We start from the raw sequence: 22,504 nt of genomic DNA on the forward strand, positions 1-22,504 counted from the left end.
CATCCTATTGTGGCTCCCTTGTGAGGTGCTGCGTTCTTCCTCATCCTTACTCCAGGGTTATTGTTCTCTGTACGTTCCCTGGCATTAATTGAGGATAAATAAATCGTTCTAACCGTGCTTTTGGAAACTGTATTCACCGGCTTTACGGTTGTGAACGTACATAATAAGTAATTTATAAACCGGAGCACCCCCTTTAACCCTTTTGTAATCCTATATGAAATATATCTACTGTTACTGTCTTTTCAAACAGCTTTGCAGAAATCCATATTACAAGAGAGTCTGTAATAGATCTTACTTGGAAAAGGAACTTCTTTCTATACTCACATGGCCATACACTGGTGATAGAATGGCACATTCTGTAAGGCTGGGTTCACACTACATTTTTGCAAGCCGTTTTTTTTTCATCCATTTTCCATTGACCTCCATTGTGTGTGTGTGTGTGTGTGTATGTATGTATATATATATTTATTAAAAACCGGATCAGCTTCTCTTGATGGACACAAAAACGTGGTCAACCTCATTTTTGTGTCCATTAAAAAAAAAAAAAAACGGATCAGTTGTGATCTGTTTTTTTTTTTATAATGGAAAAACGGATGCACACAGTTTCATCTGTTTTTTTCAATCAGTTTTTCATCCGTTTTTTGCAAAAAATGATTAGCAAAAACGTAGTGTGAACCCAGCCTAACTTACCTGAAATCATATTTACAGGATCTGTCGCAGATTTGAAGCTGCAGACATCAATGTAACCAGATGATGGAACACGGCGTCAAATCCGCCGCAGGTCCTGTACTTGTGTCAATCCTGCACAGACCTATTTGTGTTTCTATATGTTGAGTTACACCGTGGTTTTATGCTGTAACCTGTAATGTTAATGCATGTCTCTGCTTTATTTCTAGCTGACTCCCATAGAGAAGTATGCTATGCAGTACCTAGAACTATACCATGCTTACAGTGTAGGAGACCAAGCTGGAAGCCTGGAGGTAAATGCAGGTTTTTGTTTAGGGAAGTCAAATAAGAGTTTAATATGGTCGTTTAACATATATGTGGACTTATTGTATAGGAACATTTATCTTGCATGACTTTTTTGTATGTTACATGGTGCTAATGTCTAACCAGCTCCATTGTGAACGCTGTATGTTACAGGAGCAACTAAGTGTGGCCAGGAAAGAATGGGATATGAACCACTTGAAGGAACTGAAGGAGCGGATGCAGTGGGACGCGGATGAGAACGAGGAGCTAATCACTTACACAAGGGAGGATGCATACAATATGGTAATGTTCGGCAAGCAGAAAAAGACACCTGCGGTTTATGTAAAAGTACAATACAGATTTAAAAAATGAATACATTATTATATAACAAACATGTATCTGCATGCATGGTATAGTACAAAGTAACACTGTACCACTTAAAGGGGTAGTTCTGCAAAACAAAACTAATCATTTAAATCAACTGGTGCTACAGATTTGTAATTTACTTACTTCTAAAAAAAAAAAAAAAAAAATCTCCAGTCTTCCAGTACTTAGCTGCTGTATGTCCTGCAGGAAGTATTCTTTCCAGTCTGGAGAGCAGGAAAGAGCTGGAAGACAAGATTTTTTTTTAATAGAATTAAATCACATATCTTTCTGGCACCAGTTAATTAAAATAAAAATATTTTTGCTGAACTACCCCTTTAAAGAGGACATGCCGCCGAGATAGCAGCTTACCTAAATGCCACTGCCTCCTGGTTTTCACTAGGGTATTGATAGTATTAATTTTTATCATTATTATTGTTATAGTTGTTGTTGTTGTTGTTGTTGTTATTATATTATTATTATTTCTTTAGCAGCAACTTTTTTTCTTTTTTTCTCTCTTAGGACTTCATTTATGATGGACCAGACGGAGAGACAGAAATAATGCCGGTGAGACTTTTATCATACAATCTTATATCTAAAGGATTTTTGTGGTTTTATTGTGGTAGTATGCGTAGTAGTCTCCTATCACTTCGAGATGGTGGCAGGACAAGCTGGAAGTGTCATAGTCTGCATTGTAAGTGTATTAAAATGCAGTTAACGGCACTTCCGAGAGCTCCGTACCCTGCTCACATCATAAGAGCAAATCAATTGTACAAGCAAATATAGTAACCTGTAATATTATATGAGTTGATTCTTTCCTCTGGTTCGCCAAGAAATCTGCGGCATACACTATCACTGTCAGTTTCAATGTAATTCCATACTCCTCCCGCTGCAAGTATGTGAATACCGGCCCTCTTAACCCTGATGCCACCCGTAATATACTTTAAAGTGACTCTGTACCCACAATCTGTCCCCCCCCCCCCAAACCGCTTGTACCTTCGGATAGCTGATTTTAATCCAAGATCTGTCCTGGGGTCCGTTCGGCAGGTGATGCAGTTATTGTCCTAAAAAACAACTTTTAAACTTGCAGCCCTGTGCCAAAGGTAGTGGCCTAGAGTATCTATGCCCTAACCTTGCACCACCCCTCCGTCCTTCCTCCCCGCCATCTTCATCATTAGGAATACCACTGGCAGGATTTGTCCTATTCCTCTGCAGTGAAAATGGCACAGGTGCCTTAACTATCCAGCCCATGTGCCGTGCTGACACAGGTGATGAATAGGAGACAATCTGCCTGGAGCATTCCTAATGATGAGGGTGGGGGGGAGGAACAGAGAGGGTGTGCCAGCATAATGCATACACACTCTAGACCATGGCCGTTTGGCACAGGGCTGCAAGTTTAAAAGTTGTTTTTAGGACAATAACTGCATCACCTGCCGAACGGACCCCAGGACAGATCTTGGATTAAAAGCAGCTATCAGAAGGTACAAGCGGTTTGGGGGGGGGGGGGGGGGGGGGTCAGATTGTGGGTACAGAGTCACTTTAACTGACTGGTCCATGCTGCGGCTGCATCTGAGGCTTCCGGTCCCTGTAGGTCTCGCTCAGCCAATCAGTGCACGGCCTGTCATTGATTGATTGGCTAGACGGGAGCTGGGAGCCTCAGATGCAGCCGGAGTGTGGATTAGGTAAAGTATGTTACGGGTCGCGGGGGGTTAAGGGGGCAGGCATTTACATACATGACTATCCCACTGTGAGTATGTTATCGCATTGAAAATTACAGGGAGGGTACCCGCAGCGGATTTCGGATACGGTATATATTTAGCCTAACACTGAAAAAAACAGCTAAATTCCATCCTATGGTGACAAGGCAGACTAGCCGCTCACTCAGTGATCAGATCGCATGTTGTGTGTGGAGGGGGGCACACAAGTACGAACTGTAAATAGAAGATGTGGATTCCTGTTCACTGCTGGTCTGTGTTCCCCTCATTGTTGCTGCCTTTTAAGTTGCGTACATACATAGGAGAGCAGGATCCCCTCTTCTGTGTTTGCAGTGTATGGAAGCCATCGTAGAGTCTAGGTTTTACCTACCAGCTCAGAAACAACTAAAAACTAAAAGAATGCCTTTTAAGTGTACATGTTTCATGTTAAAAAAAAACAAAGTTCACATACAGTTAGGGCTACCTCTTTGGCTGCTGTCTGACGCTTTTTCTAGCCCCACCCTCTTACACACACCTTTCTAGCCCCACCCCCTTACACACACCTTTTCTAGCCCCACCCCCTTACATACACCTTTCTAGCCCCACCCCCTTACACACACCTTTTCTAGCCCCACCTCCTTACACACACCTTTTCTAGCCCCACCTCCTTACACACACCTTTTCTAGCCCCACTCTCCTACACACACCTTTTCTAGCCCCACCCTCTTACACATACCTTTTCTAGCCCCACCCCTTACACACACCTTTTCTAGCCCCACCCCCTTACACACATCTGCACTGGGATACAGATGCGCGTTTGTCAGAGCTATCGATCAAATGACTGCCTTGCTTGGTTGCATGGGTCGGGTTTTCCTGTGTTTAGACTTTTTTTCTAATGCAGAAAGAAGAAAGAGTCAAGATTTCACACTACATAACTTACGTAATAATCATGGCCATTGTTGCCGATTTGCAACAATGGCCATGATTACTACGTAGCTTACGTAGTGCTGCCTTCTATGGAATCCTGTCCGGAGTGTATACACATAGTATATACTGCGGCCGGGATCCCTAGCGGTGCCGCAAAGAACAGACATGTCAGTTTTCTGCAGCCGCTATTCATTGAATAACGGCCGCAGAATACCTGTCAGTGCACACAATGGAGCGCGCGTCCAGAGCCAGATGCAGCGGCAAATTCGGATGTGGGCGCCTCAGATGCGCCCACATCTTATTTCAGCAGCAGTGAAGATCATCTGGCCGGTACCGTCCGGGATGACCTTGTCTGACACCAGCGGTTCTGTGACCTGCCGGTCTCTGACACCACCGTTCCTTGAACGGCTGATCTCTTACGCCATGTGAACATGGCCTAAACCAGTATAACTGGTGTTAGAAAGTATAGGCTAGGTTTAAAACATATTATGGCCAAAATATTTAATTAAAGTATATTACAAGATCATCAGTAAGCCCGGGAATGCCTTCTACAAGTTACACAATGGCTAGAAATAGCATTTCTACTCATTTACAAAAACATGACTTTCACTGGGATACATTGTATAGAAGGGGTTGGTGCCAGAGGTATAATAAAAGTAACTTTATTATACGGTGTCATAATATTATACCTTAACTGGAAAAATAACTTTTGATTTTCATTTAGTTGTATTGTATTTAATCATTTTCCTTATTCCCTTTTCATTTTGCTTAGATCTGGACCCCCCCGACTCCGCCTCAAGATGAGAACGACATTTACATTGATTCTGTTATGTGTCTGATGTATGATACCAACCCAATCCCAGAGTCTAAGCTGCCCCCGGTCTATATCCGGAAGGAACGCAAAAGACATAAAACAGATCCAACTGGTGAGTTGTAAATTATGGTGGATTTTATCATAAAGACAGTGTATTACTACTATCTTGTGTCATTGAATGTTATGTTGTTATTTGTTCCCCTTTTTCTCATAAAAGCTGCTGGTAGAAAAAAGAAAATGCGACACGGAGAAGCTGTTGTTCCCCCACGTTCTTTGTTTGATAGAGCTGCTCCAAACCCACTTAAAGTGCGCAAAGAAGGCAAGGAGCAGAAGAAGAATATCCTCCTAAAGCAACAGACACAGTTTGCCAAACCTCTGCCGACTCTGATAAAACCAGTCATGGAGACCGGGCCTGACAATCCAGAATGGCTGATAAGTGAGGACTGGGCTTTGCTGCAGGTAGGTCTGGGTCACAATTTCGTGTTATTTATAGTTTAAATAACAAAAATATATACCCCCAGTCCCCATCCCTTTACCAGCATACCCCCCCCCCCCAGTCCCCTTGCCCCTTAATCCCTTCACCAGCACCCCCCACCCCCATCCATTTACCAACATGCGCCCCAGCCCTTCACCAGCATACACCCCCAGACCCCTGCCCCCATATCCCTTCACCAGCATACACCCCCAGACCCCTGCCCCCATATCCCTTCACCAGCATACACCCCCAGTCCCCCTGCCTCCTCATTCCTTCACCAGCATACACCCCCAGTCCCCCTGCCTCCTCATTCCTTCACCAGCATACACCCCCAGTCCCCCTTCCTCCTCGTCCCTTCACCAGCATACGCCCCCCCATCCCTTCACCAGCATACACCCCCAGTCCCCCTGCCTCCTCCATTCCTTCACCAGCATACACCCCCAGTCCCCCTGCCTCCTCATTCCTTCACCAGCATACACCCCCAGTCCCCCTGCCTCCTCATTCCTTCACCAGCATACACCCCCAGTCCCCCTTCCTCCTCATTCCTTCACCAGCATACACCCCCAGTCCCCCTTCCTCCTCGTCCCTTCACCAGCATACGCCCCCAGTCCCCCTTCCTCCTCATTCCTTCACCAGCATACACCCCCAGTCCCCCTTCCTCCTCATTCCTAAACCAGCATACACCCCCAGTCCCCCTGCCTCCCCATCCCTTTACCAGCATACACCCCCATTCCCCCTTCCTCCTCATCCCTTTACCAGCACACACCCCCAGTCCTCCTGCCTCCTCATCCCATGCTATATATTGCTCAGTATAAAAATAAACTTGATAAAGGCCACTGAAATGTTATTTCAAAGCAAAATCCATTGGCAGGAGACATTTTCTACACAGAAGTACAGAAAGGATTTTATAGATATTTAGTATTTGAAAACTTTTGTACGCATCCATATATACTTTGTCTACAGGCAGTAAAGCAACTCTTGGAGCTCCCTCTGAATCTCTCCATAGAGTCTCCGGCACACACGCCCAACTGGGATCTTGTGAGTGATGTAGTGAACTCCTGCAGTCGCATCTACCGCTCATCTAAACAGTGCCGCACCCGTTATGAGAATGTTATAATTCCACGAGAGGAAGGCAAAGTAAGTATGTTACAGATGTGATGCATGAAGATCACTTATGATACTTTGTGAATGGTGTTTCCAGGAGCGATTACTATAAATAGGCAATGAGGCACTTTTCAGTTCTTTTATCAATAATAAGAATGCTGAAGGGTTCATTGACAAAATTGGCCTGAAATCCATTCTGCTTCCGGAAGTTCGATGTCCATGGATACAACCACGGTGGGATGGCTCCATGCATGAGCCCTATTGGATTAGAATGGGTCTTGTGTGCAGTACAGACCTAACGTGGTTGTAGCTATGGATAACCAACTCACAGTGGCTAATGGATTTAGCACTGATCGGGTCTACATACTGCATGAGAGGTACCATTTAAAAGAGAAGTCCCATGAAATTTAAAAAAGGCCGCAAGGGCGTGCAGGAACATAATAAACAAAGTATACTTACCCATCCCCATGCCATCGTTCCCAAGTCTCGCTGGCGACCACCGACTGTCATTTTCGTCTGCCATCCGGCTCCCCCAGCTGCAACGTTTCTGCCTGGCTGATCCAATTGCCCTCTCAGCCAGCCAGTGACTAGGGTGGTGTCCTGCCCCAGTCATTAATTGGCTGAGCGGGCGATTGATATTCTGGGTATGTGACATTGCAACTGGTGGAGCTGCAGGAGGCCAGCGCCTGTCAGCGACATCTGGGAGCAGCGCTATAAGGCACGAGGATAGGTAAGTATACTTTATTATGTTCCCACACCCCCTGCCTTCCTGTCATTTTTTAGTTTTATGTGACTGCTCCTTTAGACTTCAGTCTGCTTTTAATTGTGGGTTGTTGCATTCGCACCATGACTTTTTGTTTCTTTTTCAAGTTTTTATACCATGCCGATGTAGGGCTAGGTTCACACTGCGTTTTTTTTTTTTTTTTTCGAAAACCGGATGAAAAAAACGGATGCGTTTGTGTGCATCTGTTTTGATCCGTTTTTCCATTGACTTCCATTGTAAAAAAAAAAAACGGATTAAAACGGATCCGTTTTTTTTAACAGACACAAAAATAGTGTCAGCTACGTTTTTGTGTCCGTCCAAAAAAACGGATCTGTTTTTGATCCGTTTTTTTTACAATGTAAGTCAATGGAAAAACTGATCAAAACGGATGCACACAAATGCATCAGTTTTTTTGATCCGTTTTTGCAAAAAACGGATGAAAAAAACGGTGTGAACCCAGCCTAACATTATAAATTACAATCATTTTTCCCTTCTTACCCATGTTTCAGCTGCTGTATGAAGCAAGCCCAAAGAAGAAGTCCGAAAACATATTCAAGGTATGTCTGAGTAAGGTTTTTAATCTGAAGGTTGTAACCCAACTATGTATCACAGCCGCCCATTCTGATGTCATAAAAGTTATATTTAATCTTTCTTTTTTTCTTTTTCTTTTTTTTTTTATATTTCTATTCTTTTATGAAGAATAAACCTTTAAGGACTAGCCAGATTTACTCACAAGACGAGGGATTATCTCACAGCCAGTTATACACAACCCGGTTTGAGCTGATGAAGATGACTGCGGGGAAGAGAAGTGCGCCAATCAAACCTCTGTGAGTATTGCAGCGTAAGAATTACATGTTAGACACGTTTCAGGATTTCCCGGCTTGTTTGATCTGTGGTGTTTATCGAGCATAGTTACACCCATACTTCTCTTAACATAGCAAATGCTTGCTTTATTGGTAAAAGGAATAAAAAAAATTCTGATTTTACAGCTGGTATTCAGAAAATCTTGTAGCAGTTTTCTTTGCTTCTATGTATTGTTTCCCACCTTGTAACCTTCCAGGTACATTATGTATGGTCTTGACCTGTGTTTCTCTGTCTGTTTTAGGCTGGGCATGAATCCATTCCAGAAAAATCCCAAGCATGCATCTGTACTAGCAGAGAGGTAAATCCATCAACCGCTTATTCGTTTTGTCATTCACTTAGAATAAGTGGTTATAGTAGATACCTGTGAAAACGACGTTCTGTTTTAACAGCAACCTGTATTTTAGTCATTTCAAGTTATAGATTTGGTGATAATTGTAATTTACTTCTATTAACAAATTTACAGTCTTCCAGTACTTATCAGCTGATGTATGTCCTGCAGGAAATAGTGTATTCTCACCAGGCTGACACAGTGCTTTCTACTGCCACCTCTGTCCATGTCAGGGACTGTCCAGAGCAGTAGCAAATCCCCCTAGTAAACTTGTCCTGCTCTCCAGACTGTAAAGAATAGTTCTTCCCATAGGACATACAGCAGCTGATAAGTACTTGAAGACTGGAGGTAAATTACAAATCTCTGGCACTTTCTGGCACCAGTTGATTTGAAAGAAAAAAAAATTGGTGAACAACCCCTGTAATTTCTTTCAAGATTAAAATATATAGTACTGTTTTTTCTAGTGGCATCAACTATGACAAGCCTTTGCAACCGATTCAGGTGGCATCCCAGCGTGCAGACCGTATAGCCAAAGAAAAGAAGGTGCATTTTTTTGTTTTCTGCAACCTCTCTTACTTTTTTTTTTATTACTTCTGTGGATAGATCTAAATAACTAAAACATACTCCATGTGTTTAAGGCTTTGGAACAAGTACGTGCACAGCAACAGCCTGGCCCATTACAACAGCAGCCGCAGCAAAATGGACAGCAAGTAGCCCAGCCGACACCTGCGCAGCCTGCACCAGTCCAGACGCCAGCTCCTGCGGTGACTCAGGCACAAGTTGTTGTTCAGCAGCAACCTGCAGCCAAGGGTCCTACCACAGGCACGGCGTCCATAACAGCTCCAGCACTACTTGTAAGGCTTATCTAACTTTATACCTTGGCCATGCTTTATGAGTTGTGTTACTACATAATTATCACAAGGTCAATCTTAAAGTGATACTGTCACCCCCCCCCCCCCCCCTTACTTTATATGCGGTTATTCGCTCCATCCACAAGCTTAGATGCATTTGATATATATACCTGTATAACACCTGTCTGTGTCTCCTTTCTCTTCTAACATAGCTTTATTTCATTGATGGACAGTGTCACTTAGGTGGGGCTTCACGGCAGTTCGGACCTCATCCCAGAGCCCCGCCTAGGTGACATTGTCCACCAATTAAGTGAAGCAAGAGTAAGGGGGGGTGACCATATCGATTTTAATATCCATCTTTAACGTAGTGCGGGGAAAGAGTTTGGACAAAATTTATTAAAAGTCTATGGGCACCTTTTACAGTTGACCAGCTAGACGAAAAGCTACAACTATTCATAGGGTTATAGAAGACAATTCTGTATCTATAAATAGTACCATTTACATCTACATAAACTTTTTGTAGGGGAAGCAATACATCCCAATAGATCCCTGGCTGTATTACAAGTTGTGCCAGCCAGCCCTACACAGTGCTGGTACTTTTCGGTGGTGCCTCTATTTTGTTCTCTGATAGTAGTGTGATATCATCCGAGACGGGGGGCTACAGTGTGAAGTTATTGTGTTAGGAGGTGCAGGCCCACAATGGGATCCGCCAATAGGCCATGTCTGATGCTGTAGCTAGGATATTACTAGATCATCTGTAACATAAGAAATCTAGTGAAAGTGTAACCTAGTATCTTGGGCATTGTTTTAAGGGCAAATGTCTGGTTTGCATTGTAACAAATTGTCTATAGTGGAATAACAAGATTGTGTTCTGTTTTACAGACTGGCACCATAAAGGCTGCTGTACCTGGAACCACCATTGCTACTGGTGAGTAGTAGTGTTAAAAGGGAAAATAAATAAATGTAAATATCAGCATCTTTTATCACCTGATGTTGTTAGATCTGTAATCAGCAGAATTTAATCCTTAGGCTTCGTACACACGTCCCGCGTTTGCAGCGGATTTCACTCGCGTTTTGGCTTTGAAATCCGCTGCAATAGCACTACGTTTCTCTGAGGATTTTCATTCCACTACAAGAATATAGTGCCATAGCCTTGTAAAGCTTAACCATTTAGCGGCTGTGATGTTAAAAATCATAAGCAGACAATGCCTAACTAGCAATGCAGACATATGTATAATATATGTATAAGTTAGGATTCTATGTAAAGACTAAAGTGTGGAAATATTTTCTTCTTTTCTGTTCTGTCCAGGAACCGTTACTGCAAATGTGCTTGTAAACGCAGTGTCGGGAGTTGCAGGTGTCTCTCCTACTACCTTCCAGCCCATTAACAAGCGCTTGGTATCTCCTGTGGTAACTGGTACAGTATCGGTAAGTAAACTTTACTCATTTGATCATAGTTGATGCTGGATGTTGTAACCTAGAATGTGATTCTCTTTTTACACAATGCAATTTACAGTAAACCTGACATGTTATCTTCTATAGGTCAGTTTGAGTAAAACGATACCCATGTTTACAAGCTTGTAGCTAATATGCTACTATTTTAATAAATGTTTTAAATTGCCCCATTATGGCTCCTATAACCTTTTTATTGTCCATCTAAAGGGCTTTGGGGGATCATTTTTTACGGCTTTTTTTTTTTTTTTTTTTTTTTTTTTTTATTGGTGTAGATGGCATTATGATCATTTGATCATTGCTCTTCACCGTGCAATGATAGCAAATATGTTTAATTTTTATTTTTAATTTTTTTTTTAACATATTTTTATTTGGAAAATGGGGCTTTTTTTATTTGGACAGGGGCTTTGTAAAAGTGTTGTTTTTTTTGTTTTTGTTTTAAATTGGGGGCATTCACCCATTCTGAAATTTTGTTCCATGCACAGAGGATGTACTACAGAACAGAATCTACAAACTCCCGGCATCATGTGTTATGTTGATGTCGGGAGCTCCAAAACAGTATCAGTACAGTAACACAAAGATTTAAACAGTTTCAGAGCTCCCTGCATTATCATGATATGCAATGTTGGGAGCTCCGACCTCCGTTCCTTAGCACATCCTCTATATTTACGAACCGTCCACGTAACTTTGGAATAAGGCCTGATACCAGTCAGTGCTATGACACGTAATATTGATCAATGATATCAGTTTTCTGCAACGAGAGTCTGCCTGAGGCAGAATGTAGATGCCAATCACAGGTTGGCCCCTAAATAGGTAAGTATGAGACCTCTTTTTCAGGAAAACCAGTCCTGTCACGGATATGCTTGAATACCGCAATTGCTATGGATAACAGCATTTAAGGGGTTAATGGCAGACAACTGTCTAACAACCCTGATTTACATGTAGTAGTTTAACATACAACTTTGCTTTTCTTTTCAGACTACAGCAGGAGCAACTGGTCAGGTAGTTCAGCAAAGAACAGTGACAACTCCCACAGAGATGGTGACAATAGCCACCAGTCCGGGTGTGCGAGCTGTGACCGCAGGGACGGTTGTGTCACCTAACCTAACCTCAGTTCAAACACAGGCGAGAGCCATTGTCACCCAAGTGACTACAGGTAAACAAACAAACCACCTGTTTTATTGCAATGGTAAAGCAGGTAACTACAGGATGCTACTTTTATAACATAACATATGTTTTTAGAGTCACTCTGTTTTTATTCAATTTTGCAAATAAATGTGAATAGTGAAATGAAACACCCACTGCACAGAGGAGACTTCATAGCCCTGACCAGCAACGAACTGTAAAAACTAGGATTGGAGAATCCACATTATTTACCTGTCTCATTTTACTTATCAGCCACTTCTACTGGGGTTCCACTGGCCAGCAAAACCATCACCCCTGCACAATTCCAGCTGCTTCGCCAGCAACACACAGCACAGCAGGTCCAGGTGTCTCAGATACAGGCCCAGGCGTCTCCAGGGCAAATAAAGGCTGTTACGAAGATCTCTCAGGTGAGCTGTTTGGAGGTCTGTCTGCTTGTTTAACAAATAGAGCAATATTCAGACCATGGACAAGAACTGCAAGAACTACCAGAGATGAAGCCAACATTGTGATGCTGCAGTCTATTTAAAGTGATACTGTTACTCCCCCCTTACACTATGTGTGGTTCTGAACAGTGGACTGTCACCAAGGCGGGGCTTCACAGCAGTTATGCCTCATCTCACCAGGGGGCCACACTGTCATGAAGCTCCGCCTAGGTGACACTGTCCACAGGTGACATGAAGGAATTTTAGAGCAGAAAGAAGACACAGACAAGTTTTATACAGGTATATATTGAATGTGCAGCATCTTAGCTTGTGGATGGTGTGCAGGTACTTGCATTCAATGACGTCTGAAGGACATCGAAGATTAGACCGCATTGGACCATCAGTATTCCGCGATATTTGTCCAATATAAAATGTTTATTTCATAGTTTATTTCATAGTAGCAGCAACTGAGGAGTGTTTGCCAGTTGTTGTTAAGCTTAAGAATAGCCACCTTGGATACGGCTGGCCGTAACACGTTGCTGCTACTATGAAATAAACATTTTATATTGGACAAATCGTGGAATACAGATGGTCCAATTCTGTCTAATCACAGATGCCTACCAGACGTCATTTAATGTAAGTACCTGCGCTCGATCTTCCCCTTGGAATCGTCCAGGTCCAGTGATCCCGAGTGGCTTACACTTCAGCTGTTATAAAGTTAGATTTCCCTTATTGGAAAAGACATACATTATTGTAATTTTGAATACACGAGGCCTTGTAATATCCAACAGGGAACTTATTTCTGTATGTGTTACCTACCACATGTAATTTTTCCGGTGCGGTCTGGGTTCAGTTGCGTTTAAATTAAATTAAATTAATATTTGTGTTTCCTTAAAGGACAATATAAGTGTAAAGGGGTTGGCCACTTCATAGTAAAATAGTTCAGTGTACAGTATTAGTAAGTATACTCACTGCACTTACTGACAGCAGCTTTCTGTGTACCTCTTAGAGCAAAAATCATACTCCCCTCCCCCAGCCTGTGCTGTCCTACTCTGTGGTGATTCTGTCCATAAGATGGCTGAGCGTGGAGGAGCATGTGACCATGCCCCGCCCCCCAGTGTTCACCGATGAGACTGTATATGTCTATGGAGAACACTGGGGGGTGGGGTATGGCCATGCTCTGCCATCTTATGGACAGACTCACTACAGAGCAGGGCAGCAAAGCCTGGAGGGAGGGGAGTCTGATATTGGCTCTGAGCGGTACACAGGGAGCTGCTGTCAGTAAGTGCCGTGAGCACAGTTACTAATACTATATACTGACCTATTTTACTATAAAGTGGACTGCCCCTTTTTTAAAAAAAAAAAAAACAGTTGCACCACTTCTGGAAAATGTGTAATTCCTGCTTAAGGTTACAAACCCACTTCTGCAGCGAGTCTCCATGCTGGCGGCTGGCTGGAGCATATACTTCACCTGGTCCCTGCTCCGGCTTGCTGAAGACATCGGGAACCGCCGGAGCCGGGATCAGGTGAAGTATCAGCTCCGGCGGCCGGGGGGTTAATGGGGAGGGCTGCAGACCAACTCGCAGCAGGGATGTACATCCCTGCTGCGTGTTTGTCTGCCATTAAAAGCATAGGGCCGGGATCTGCAGCGAGTCTCGCTGCAAAAACGCAGCATGGAGACTCGCTGCAGACCCGCCAAGTGGGTTTGTAACCTAAAGGTAATTTATGAATATGCAAGCTCATTTTGCCTTTTTATTTTTCTGTCCAAGGAGCAGCTTCTAAAGCTCCAGAAACAGAAGCTTCAGCTTCCACAGCAGGTGACTCAGACAGGAACGCTGGCCGGCACCACAGCACAAGTACAGGTCCAACCTCAGCAAACCCAGCAGCTGGCTGTAACTGCATCGCGTGCTGGAGCCGTCCTTACTGGAGCTACCGTGACCAACCTCCGCCTGGTAACATCAATTATGTATATTACACATGGTTAAACTGGGTGTCTTATGATTTTGTCAATTTAACGTCATTCCTTTTTAATACTTAGCTGCAGGCTCAAGGTCAGATCCAAGCTCAGCCCGGGCAAACGGCACAAGTTGCTTTGGCAAAGCCACCGGTGGTATCTGCCGTAGTCTCATCTGGAGGTGTCACTACCCTTCCGGTTACAGTAGCGGGAATCAGTGTGTCCATCAATCAGCCCCAGAAAGTAGCAGGTAAATAAAATGGCGAGAGTGGATAGTGAAATGTGGGATTTCAGGGACTCCAATATCTTAAAGGAGAAGTCCAGGGAGCAGCCGCGGGAACCCAGCCGGCTCCGGGATCTCTGTGGTGTCCACATCACGACCTTGCTGATGAACTGACGGGACGCCGTTTAGTTACTGATTGGCTGAGCGCCAGTCCATCATCCGGGACAGGCATTTTCCTCTGAATTGTGACGTTATTACAGTTTGGGGGTAAAATGGCTTTGGCGGGGGTCCAGCCGCTCATCGCGGGCACTTGTTATCAATTTTCCCCCTCCTCCTGCAGGCTGTAGATTCAATTACATAACGCCTCTGTCATCCATCTTAGCATTTTATCTCCGCAAGGCAATTTTATTGGAGATGGTCTGTCACATTCTCGGCGTATCTGAATAGGAAGCATTTATATTACCAGATTTTTTGATAAGGGAGCTCTATATTAAAAAAAAAAACCAAGATTATTCTCTGTAATTTCCGTTATCTTCTTGTGAACAGTTTTATGGTAGTAAAATGTGCATCATCGTGTATCAACTCAAAGGAACCACAGGGGGGGGGGAGTAACAAATGTGTACAAGTAATAGCTAGGAAAGCTTTTTTTTTTTCTTTCTCTTTCTAATTTCTTCCTAAAGCCAGTACAGTGAAACCTTGGATTAATGAGCATGATTTGTTCCGGGAATGTGCTTGTAATACAAATCGCTTGTATATCAAAGCAAATTTTCATATAAGAAATAACTGAAAGGCAGATGATTTTCTCCACACCCCAAAAATAGCGCTGTATCAATAAAGAACACTATCAGCAAAGAAGGGGTTAATAAGTTTCGAGTCTGACACAGTGCTCTCTGCTGCCACCTGTGTCCATGTTAGGAACTGTCCAGAGCAGGAGCAAATCCCCATAGAAAACCTTTCCTGCTCTCCAGACTGAAAAGAATATACTACTCCCTGCAGGACATACAGTAGCTGATAAGTACTAGAAGACTGAAGCTTTTTTTAATCTTTTTTAATAGAAGTAAATTATAACTCTGGCGCTTTCTGGCACCAGTTGATTTGGAAAACAAATTAAAATTTGCTTGAGTACCTCTTAAATTGTAATTGTTTTTTTTGTTTTTTTTAGGGGGGCAGACTGTCATGGCCCAGCCATTGCATATGCAGCCATTAGTGAAATTTAAACAACACCATACAACACAGGCCCAGCAACAGCAGAAGACTCTACAGACACAGACAACATTGGGCCAACAGAAGGTAGGTGCCATGTCTATTTATACTCAAGACTGTGTTCATACATGCAGTTGTGTGAGCCAAACACTGGCATGGGTGCAAAAGAATTAAGTTTAAAGGGATACATCCTGTTCTTACCTAACCACGGACCTCCCTTTTAAAGTGAATGTACCACTAGTACAGCATTTATAAAAAAAAAAAGCAAGATACTGTAGAGAAGTTAGAAGTTCCATTTATATGTTAGTGCATTTCATGGGAAAAAGCTATTTATGTGATGCATCATGGGTTTGTAGGATCTGTTCAACCACCCCTTTCCAATCCCTATCCCTGCTTGACAGTCTCCTGGAAGCAGTGTCAGAGATGGTGAATGGGGCTAAATGCGGGAGTATTTATGACTTACACTGTATGTATGTATGTATGTATGACTTACACTGTTCTGTGCAGCTGATTCGGAGATATCCTCATGAATAACATGGACAATAAGTAGTCCTCTCCATTATGTGTGTGCTCAGTAGTCCTGGATATTCATGAGCACCAGTAAACACCCCGCCACCAGCTGCTGATTGGCAGATGCTGTGTATAGGCAGTCAACTATCAATCAGCAGGGGGAGGGATATGGCAAGTATCCTATTCTCCTGCAAATTAGGAGAACAGATAAACAGAATGATAGAAATAATACACCGATCTGCTCAGCATTTTATACTGCCCTCATTTAAGGAATCATAATTATATTTATATAATGCCATTTCCCACCACTAGTAACAAGCAGGATGATATAATGACATTTTTATATGTACTAATGTATTTGTGTCTACTTTTACTGGCTGTTTCGTTGATCTCTTTCCATCTGCTTTTTTCCCTGGGCTTTTAATGCTCAGCCTTACCTTTCCCTTCAGATTACGACACCCCAAGTGTCCACTGCCTCACAGCAGCAAAAAGTCACCTATACCAACCAGCCGGCTATTAAAACTCAGTTCCTGACAACGTCCTTAACTCAGGCACAGAAGGCGCCTGGGACCCAGCAGGTGCAAGCTCAAATACAGGTAAACGCCTTTAACAGTGGAGAACTACAGGATGGCTGTAGTTTGCAAATAGAGGTGTGTATATATATGTATATGTATATATATATATATATATATATATATATATATATATATATATATATATATATATGTATATGTATATATATATATATATATATATATTATGAATGATTACAAGCCGATCCTCCTGCTGTATTCTGTGCAGTGTCGCACCATTCTAGCCGCAATAATTACTAACCATTGATTCCTAGGATGTGTATAATATATACATATAATATGTATAATTCCCCCTCTGTGGAGGACATTAACAATAGTTATTCATCATTTAGGCATTTTGCTGGTTATATTTTCAGTGATTCTAGCACATTTATATATATATAAAATCTCTGACGAGCCCTGTGGCCTATACAGGTTTTTCACGATTTTGAGGCTTATAAAGTGCATTTTCCTCATAATTGATCTATAAAAGTCAGAATGATGATATATCGGGTATGTATTCACGTGTGTCGTCTTGGAAAACCGGAAAGTAAACTGCTTGTGTTTTGCAAATTGTAAATGGGGGTAACTGTGAAAAACTAACAGAAGTCCTTATGCGCTATCACCTACGGATGTAGTATCTGCAGCTACAATGCCTCTGGATGTCAGTATCACAAACAATCACATGACTCTGCTCCTGGTGTTTATCTTCTATTTTCTCTCTACCCCACCCTGAAGTATATAATATCATACATCCCTGCCTGTCCTCTTATCTCCTCACTGGCTCTTCTCCCTCCCTGTATTTGGTAGGGGGAGGGGGCGTATGCTGGGCAGCAAACAGTGGATCTGCAGTTCCTAAAATCTCACTATTTTAAAAAACCTAGGTTTTCACATGTCAAAGAGACCTGTTACAGGCTTTGATTGATCTGGGTCTGGATCCTGAAAACAAATCGGAAAAGCGCTAGGCTGTGCTCCATTTCTCGGGATTTTGATGACTGACTATATAAATGTATGTAGCCTGTCTCCTGCAGCGAGGAGAGAGATGGAGAGAGAAGTGCCTAACAAAGCCTAAAAAATTATCTGATATCAGAAAGTTGTAAAGATTTAAATTATTAATTTTTATTCATTTAAAAAAAAAAATCAGGCCCCTCGTACTTATCAGCTGCTGTATGTCCTGCAGGAAGTTGTATATTCTATCTAGTTCATACAGTGCTCTCTGCTGCCGCCTCTGTCTGTGATGGGAACTGTCCACATCAGGAGAAGTAGGAATTTGCTACTTCTCTCTACAGTTCCTGACATGGACAGAGGTGGCAGCAGAGAGCACTGTGTCAGACTGGAAAGAATGCACCACTTCCTGCAGGACATACAGCAGCTGATAAGTACTGGAAGACTGGAGATAGTAATTTACAAATCTGTGTAACTTTGTGACTCACTGTCTCTTAACTACGAGGCCTCATGCACACACCTTGTAGTCCTCTCTGTGTGCTATACACACACCACTATCTTTTATGGACCCAGGCTTTACTGCGTCTACATGCTAGGTTCATACACAGTAAAATAAAAGTTAAATAGGCCTGTAATTTTGAGTAAAAATTAAACAGTGTGTGAACAGATAGGAAAAGTCTGTTCTCTGCAAAAGTAGGTTGCAAATAATTGATTGTAACCATTATTCCATACAGTGTGTGTTCATTGTTTTCCGATTTTTCAATTGACTTCAATGGAGCACATTATTATGTTGAAAATATGGCTGTATTTTACCTTTTTATATTTTGGTGTGAACATAGCCTTACAGTCCATCTTTAAGGTGCCCAAAAAAGTCAGTGGGTCAAGAAAAAATCTGGATGGCCTATGGCTTTGGGGAGCACAGAAAGTCCTGACTATTAAGAGGTACCTACCATTATCCAAACTCTGGCAGGTACACTGTCCGCTTCTAAAGTAAGTGACGTGCGGAACAGCTGGCAGTGCCGTGGACTGTATCATAATACACTTACTATGCAGCCTCTGGAGACTCAGGTTGTTCTGTACACCGCTCGCTTCAGAAGCAGACTGTGTACTGTTTGGAGAAGGTATCCTGCCCAGCATGTGGGATGGTGGGTACCTTTTAACTGAATTGTCAGACACACTTTAATGAGGAACTATCAGCAGGTTAGAGTTATTAAACCTGCTGATAGCTCCCTATTGTGCAGAAGGTGCCGAAGATGATGGTATGTCTCTTACCTTCCTCCTCAGCGCCGTTCCTTTGCTGGTAGTTACTCCTCAGTCCGGTAAGACCATTAGGAGCACTGCTTGCCCCTTTAGCGCCGATCCACCCCAGCCGCCCCTCCTAATGATGCTCAGCAGAGTGGGGCAGTGCTCCTAACGGTCTTACCAGACCGAGAATGGTGCCGAGGCTGAAGGTAAGAGACTCACCTTTATCCTCATTCCCCCTTGTACTATAGGGCAATATGAGCAGGTTCGATAAGTCTAACCTGATGATAGTTCCTCTTTCAAAGGGGTTATCCAGCACTACAAAAACATGGCCACTTTTCTCCCGCTCTTGTCTCCAGATTGGGTGGGGTTTCAAACTCCGTTCCATTGAAGTAAATGGAGCTTAATTGCAAACCACACCTGACCTGGAGACAAGAGAGGGGGAAAAGTGGCCATGTTTTTGTAGCACTGGATAACCCCTTTAAACGCACATTTAGGAACAGGAGGACATTAAGAAAAAGAAAAGGTGTCATCGTTGCACCACCTTACGCTGTTTACTGATAGTAACATCTCTCTTATTCCAGGTCGGCTACAGGTCCTCATTGACTCGTGATCATGGTTCACTTTCTCAGTAGTATATCTCCGAACAATGAGTTTTTTTCTTATTTCTTTAAAGGTTGCCAAACTCCCTCAGGTGGTCCAGCAGCAGGCAGCCATTGCCACACTCCAGCAGGTTGTTTCCGCTTCGCAGCAGGTAATACAATCATTCAATCCTTATTTGTTTCTATTACCAGACAAGGTTTCCATTGAGATTTGTTGGTTAGTCATTTTTGCTACATTTTTCTTCTGTCATTGATTTGTGTGTGTTTTGATGCTTTATGTCTGGTCATCTCCTATTTGTAACAGGTTCAACCACAGACTGTGACTTTGACGCAGGCAACAGCCGCAGGACCACAGCAGGTGCAGGTGATACCTGCTGGTTCAGCTGCAGCCCATGTAGTGCAGCAAAAACTCCTGCAGCAGCAAGTAATGGCAGCCGCCGCTTCACCGCAGCTCCAGGCTTCAGCCGGTCAGACTACTGCTCCCATATCAGTTGCCGTTGACACCCAGAACCAGCAAGCAAAATTACAAGTCCGAACCCAGACTGTAAGGATCAAAGCTCCCACAAAGCCAAGCTGAAAGCCATGGATTGAGCCTTCTCTTTTTTCGGAATGCCTTGCTTTTGGTATGGTTCACAGATGACCCTTCAGACTTTCTATTACCAGGACCAGTCAGCTACTCAGAGAAGGATGGACTTCAAAGCTCAATACATAAGCTCTAGAAGATTGGCCTGTTGCCTCCTTACTGTAAACCTAAACTGAATTGGATCAAGTCAGTCCCTTCTACCTCTTGGTTGGACCTTGTGAACGATTCACGGTTTGCAGAGGGGCAGAGACTGCAGGTTTTAAGTTAACACATATTACTGTATGTATAAAATTTAAAAGAGAAGTCCTATGAAACTAAAAAATGACAGACAGGCAGTGAGGTGCGGGAACATAATAAAGTATACTTACCTATCCTTGTGCCCTGTAGAGCCGCTCCCAGATCTCACTCCTCCTTACGTACCCAGCTGATAAATTGCTCATTTAGCCAATCAGTGATTGGGCAGGACACTGTTGCAGTCACGGACTGGCTGAGCAAGCAATACATCAGCCGGGCCTTGATGTTGCTGCTGGAGGAGCCGGGTACCTGGATGCTGGGCGAAAATGACAGCCGGCCCCAGGAGCAGCGCTATGGAGGGCACAGGGACTGGTAAGTATACTTTTTATTATGGCCGCCTTGTATTTTTTGTAGTTTCCCAGGACTTCCCTTTTAACCAGTAACCATGATAGCACAACCTATTGTAACATGCTTACTCATCATAACCTACTTATGTGTTTGTAAATGTTTCGGGAGCTGTGTACACATGTCAAAAAACAGGCGCACTCCCAACTTTTGGGGTTTTGGGGGGAAAAAAAGCCATAACTGGAATAACAGGTTTCACATGTGTGGCCTTTGCGGGTGTAAATGCAGAAACATACAAGAAGCTAAATCAAACTAACAAAAAAAAGAAAGAAGTTTTTGCCAGGTTGCACCCCATAGCCTCATTCTGTTGAGGACTAAAAAAAAGAAAAAAATCAGGTTAAAATGTAGAGCTTGGACATCTTACTATTTTTGTACAGACATGAATAAATGGATCTATGTGGGGACTCTTTAAGGGCCTAAAGACCTATTCACAGATAATAAAGCCTTTTACTGCTGGAGAAGGCAGCGACTCATTGCTATGGACAGCTCTGGCATCATCATTTCTTACTTGCTAGCAGTCCTGAACCCTTTTCACTGCACAATTCCACGTATGCTAATATGTTTAAATGTAATTTATACCAATCTTAATGTGTAACAATCCGCCGCTGTGTATTTTTTTTTCCTGTACAGAGTAAATTCAATTTTAGTAATAGATACTATAACTCCCGCCGTGTATATTCACATCACGGCCATAGTTATAGTACAGTGTCCTTTCATGTACTTTTTTTTTTCTTCTCTATCCCTTATTGTTTGCTGTAGCAATGAGCGGTGTCCAGTTTTATCAGCAGTAACACAATGAATGGCAGGTGCCCAGCTGCAATTTGGGGCTCGCTGCTTGCACAGTAACTTCTTTCTGAAGTAGCCATCAGGTATAAAAACAAGACATGGGGTCCAAGGATTTGTTTTAGGATTTTTCGCTTGTACCCTTCCAAAGAATCAAGAAGAAAAACTTCAATGTGAACCTTTTACTGCTTGAAAATTGTAAACATTTTGACTCTCCCATTTTGGTTTTTATTTTGTAAGAATCTCTCTTTTCTAAAGAAGTATATTGTGTCCGTGTGATTTGTGCGTCTGAGTGTCTTTGGTTAATATTACAATGCTTGTGCAGTAGATGATCAATGAAAAGAACCCCTTAGGCCTCGTTCACACTACAGAATTGGCGCAGAGATTGGCGACGAACCCTGCCTTTTATCAGTTACAATGGGAGGGCATGCGTGCCTCTCCGCTCAAAGAATTGACTTGTCAATTCTTTGAGCGGAGGCGCATGCGCCCTCCCATTGTAACTGATAAAAGGCAAGATTTGGCGGAGGAGTTCCGCCCGGAATCTCGGCGCCAATTCCGTAGTGTGAATGGGGCCTTAGGCTGTAAGGCCACATTCACACGTCTGTACATCTTGCGCACCTTACAGGCAGGGAAGGCCTGTCATGGAGAGTTTCCCCACCCAGCATGATGTATCACGATCATGCCAGCAGCAGGGAATTTGTGTGAATTTCTGCGGCACTGTAATGACCATTAACAAAAAGCTGCTCCCCTGTGCCTGCATCCTCCGCTCACAGCCGGCCCGCAGAGGAAGAGATTTAAAGGGGTGATCCAGCACTTCAAAAACATGGCCACTTTCTTCCAGAGACAGCACCACTGTTGTCTCCAGCTTGGGTGGGGTTTTTCTGCTCATTTCCATTGAAGTGAATGGAGCTTAATTGCTAACCGCATCGGAACTGGAGACAAGAGTCTAGTTGTCTCTGAAATAAAGTGGCCAGTAAGTTATATTACTTTATAACATAACTTAAAATAATTTTTTTTTTCCCCCATATACCAGCAGTAAGGGGCAACATGCCCCCCCCCCCACACACACACACTAA

At 43.0% G+C, this 22,504-nt stretch overlaps 1 protein-coding gene and 1 non-coding gene across 7 annotated transcripts in view; both read left to right on the forward strand.

Annotated features, from left to right (window-relative positions):
- The window catches only part of LOC138785262 (E1A-binding protein p400-like), a 76,310-nt gene extending 54,622 nt beyond the window's left edge, over positions 1-21,688 (forward strand). For 5 of the 6 annotated variants that reach the window (XM_069961011.1, XM_069961017.1, XM_069961014.1 and 2 more), the window contains 21 exons: positions 897-980; positions 1,144-1,272; positions 1,855-1,899; positions 4,726-4,879; positions 4,985-5,226; positions 6,206-6,379; positions 7,619-7,666; positions 7,809-7,936; positions 8,215-8,271; positions 8,766-8,844; positions 8,940-9,155; positions 10,035-10,080; positions 10,462-10,580; positions 11,583-11,760; positions 12,003-12,157; positions 13,942-14,124; positions 14,211-14,376; positions 15,512-15,639; positions 16,494-16,658; positions 19,498-19,575; positions 19,728-21,688. In XM_069961011.1, coding sequence (XP_069817112.1) covers positions 897-980; positions 1,144-1,272; positions 1,855-1,899; positions 4,726-4,879; positions 4,985-5,226; positions 6,206-6,379; positions 7,619-7,666; positions 7,809-7,936; positions 8,215-8,271; positions 8,766-8,844; positions 8,940-9,155; positions 10,035-10,080; positions 10,462-10,580; positions 11,583-11,760; positions 12,003-12,157; positions 13,942-14,124; positions 14,211-14,376; positions 15,512-15,639; positions 16,494-16,658; positions 19,498-19,575; positions 19,728-20,000 — 2,847 coding nt within the window. In that variant the 3' untranslated portion in view covers positions 20,001-21,688. The remainder of the gene's footprint in view (positions 1-896; positions 981-1,143; positions 1,273-1,854; positions 1,900-4,725; positions 4,880-4,984; positions 5,227-6,205; positions 6,380-7,618; positions 7,667-7,808; positions 7,937-8,214; positions 8,272-8,765; positions 8,845-8,939; positions 9,156-10,034; positions 10,081-10,461; positions 10,581-11,582; positions 11,761-12,002; positions 12,158-13,941; positions 14,125-14,210; positions 14,377-15,511; positions 15,640-16,493; positions 16,659-19,497; positions 19,576-19,727) is intronic. The other variant, XM_069961015.1, reaches the window with a different exon arrangement.
- On the forward strand, positions 36-163 carry LOC138787728 (small nucleolar RNA SNORA49). The gene has a single exon (XR_011362463.1). It is a non-coding gene; the product is annotated as a small nucleolar RNA SNORA49 (small nucleolar RNA).
- Positions 21,689-22,504: the final 816 nt, after the last annotated feature.

The sequence above is a fragment of the Dendropsophus ebraccatus genome, chromosome 3, assembly GCF_027789765.1.
Source record: "Dendropsophus ebraccatus isolate aDenEbr1 chromosome 3, aDenEbr1.pat, whole genome shotgun sequence".
Taxonomy (NCBI): Eukaryota; Metazoa; Chordata; class Amphibia; order Anura; family Hylidae; genus Dendropsophus; species Dendropsophus ebraccatus.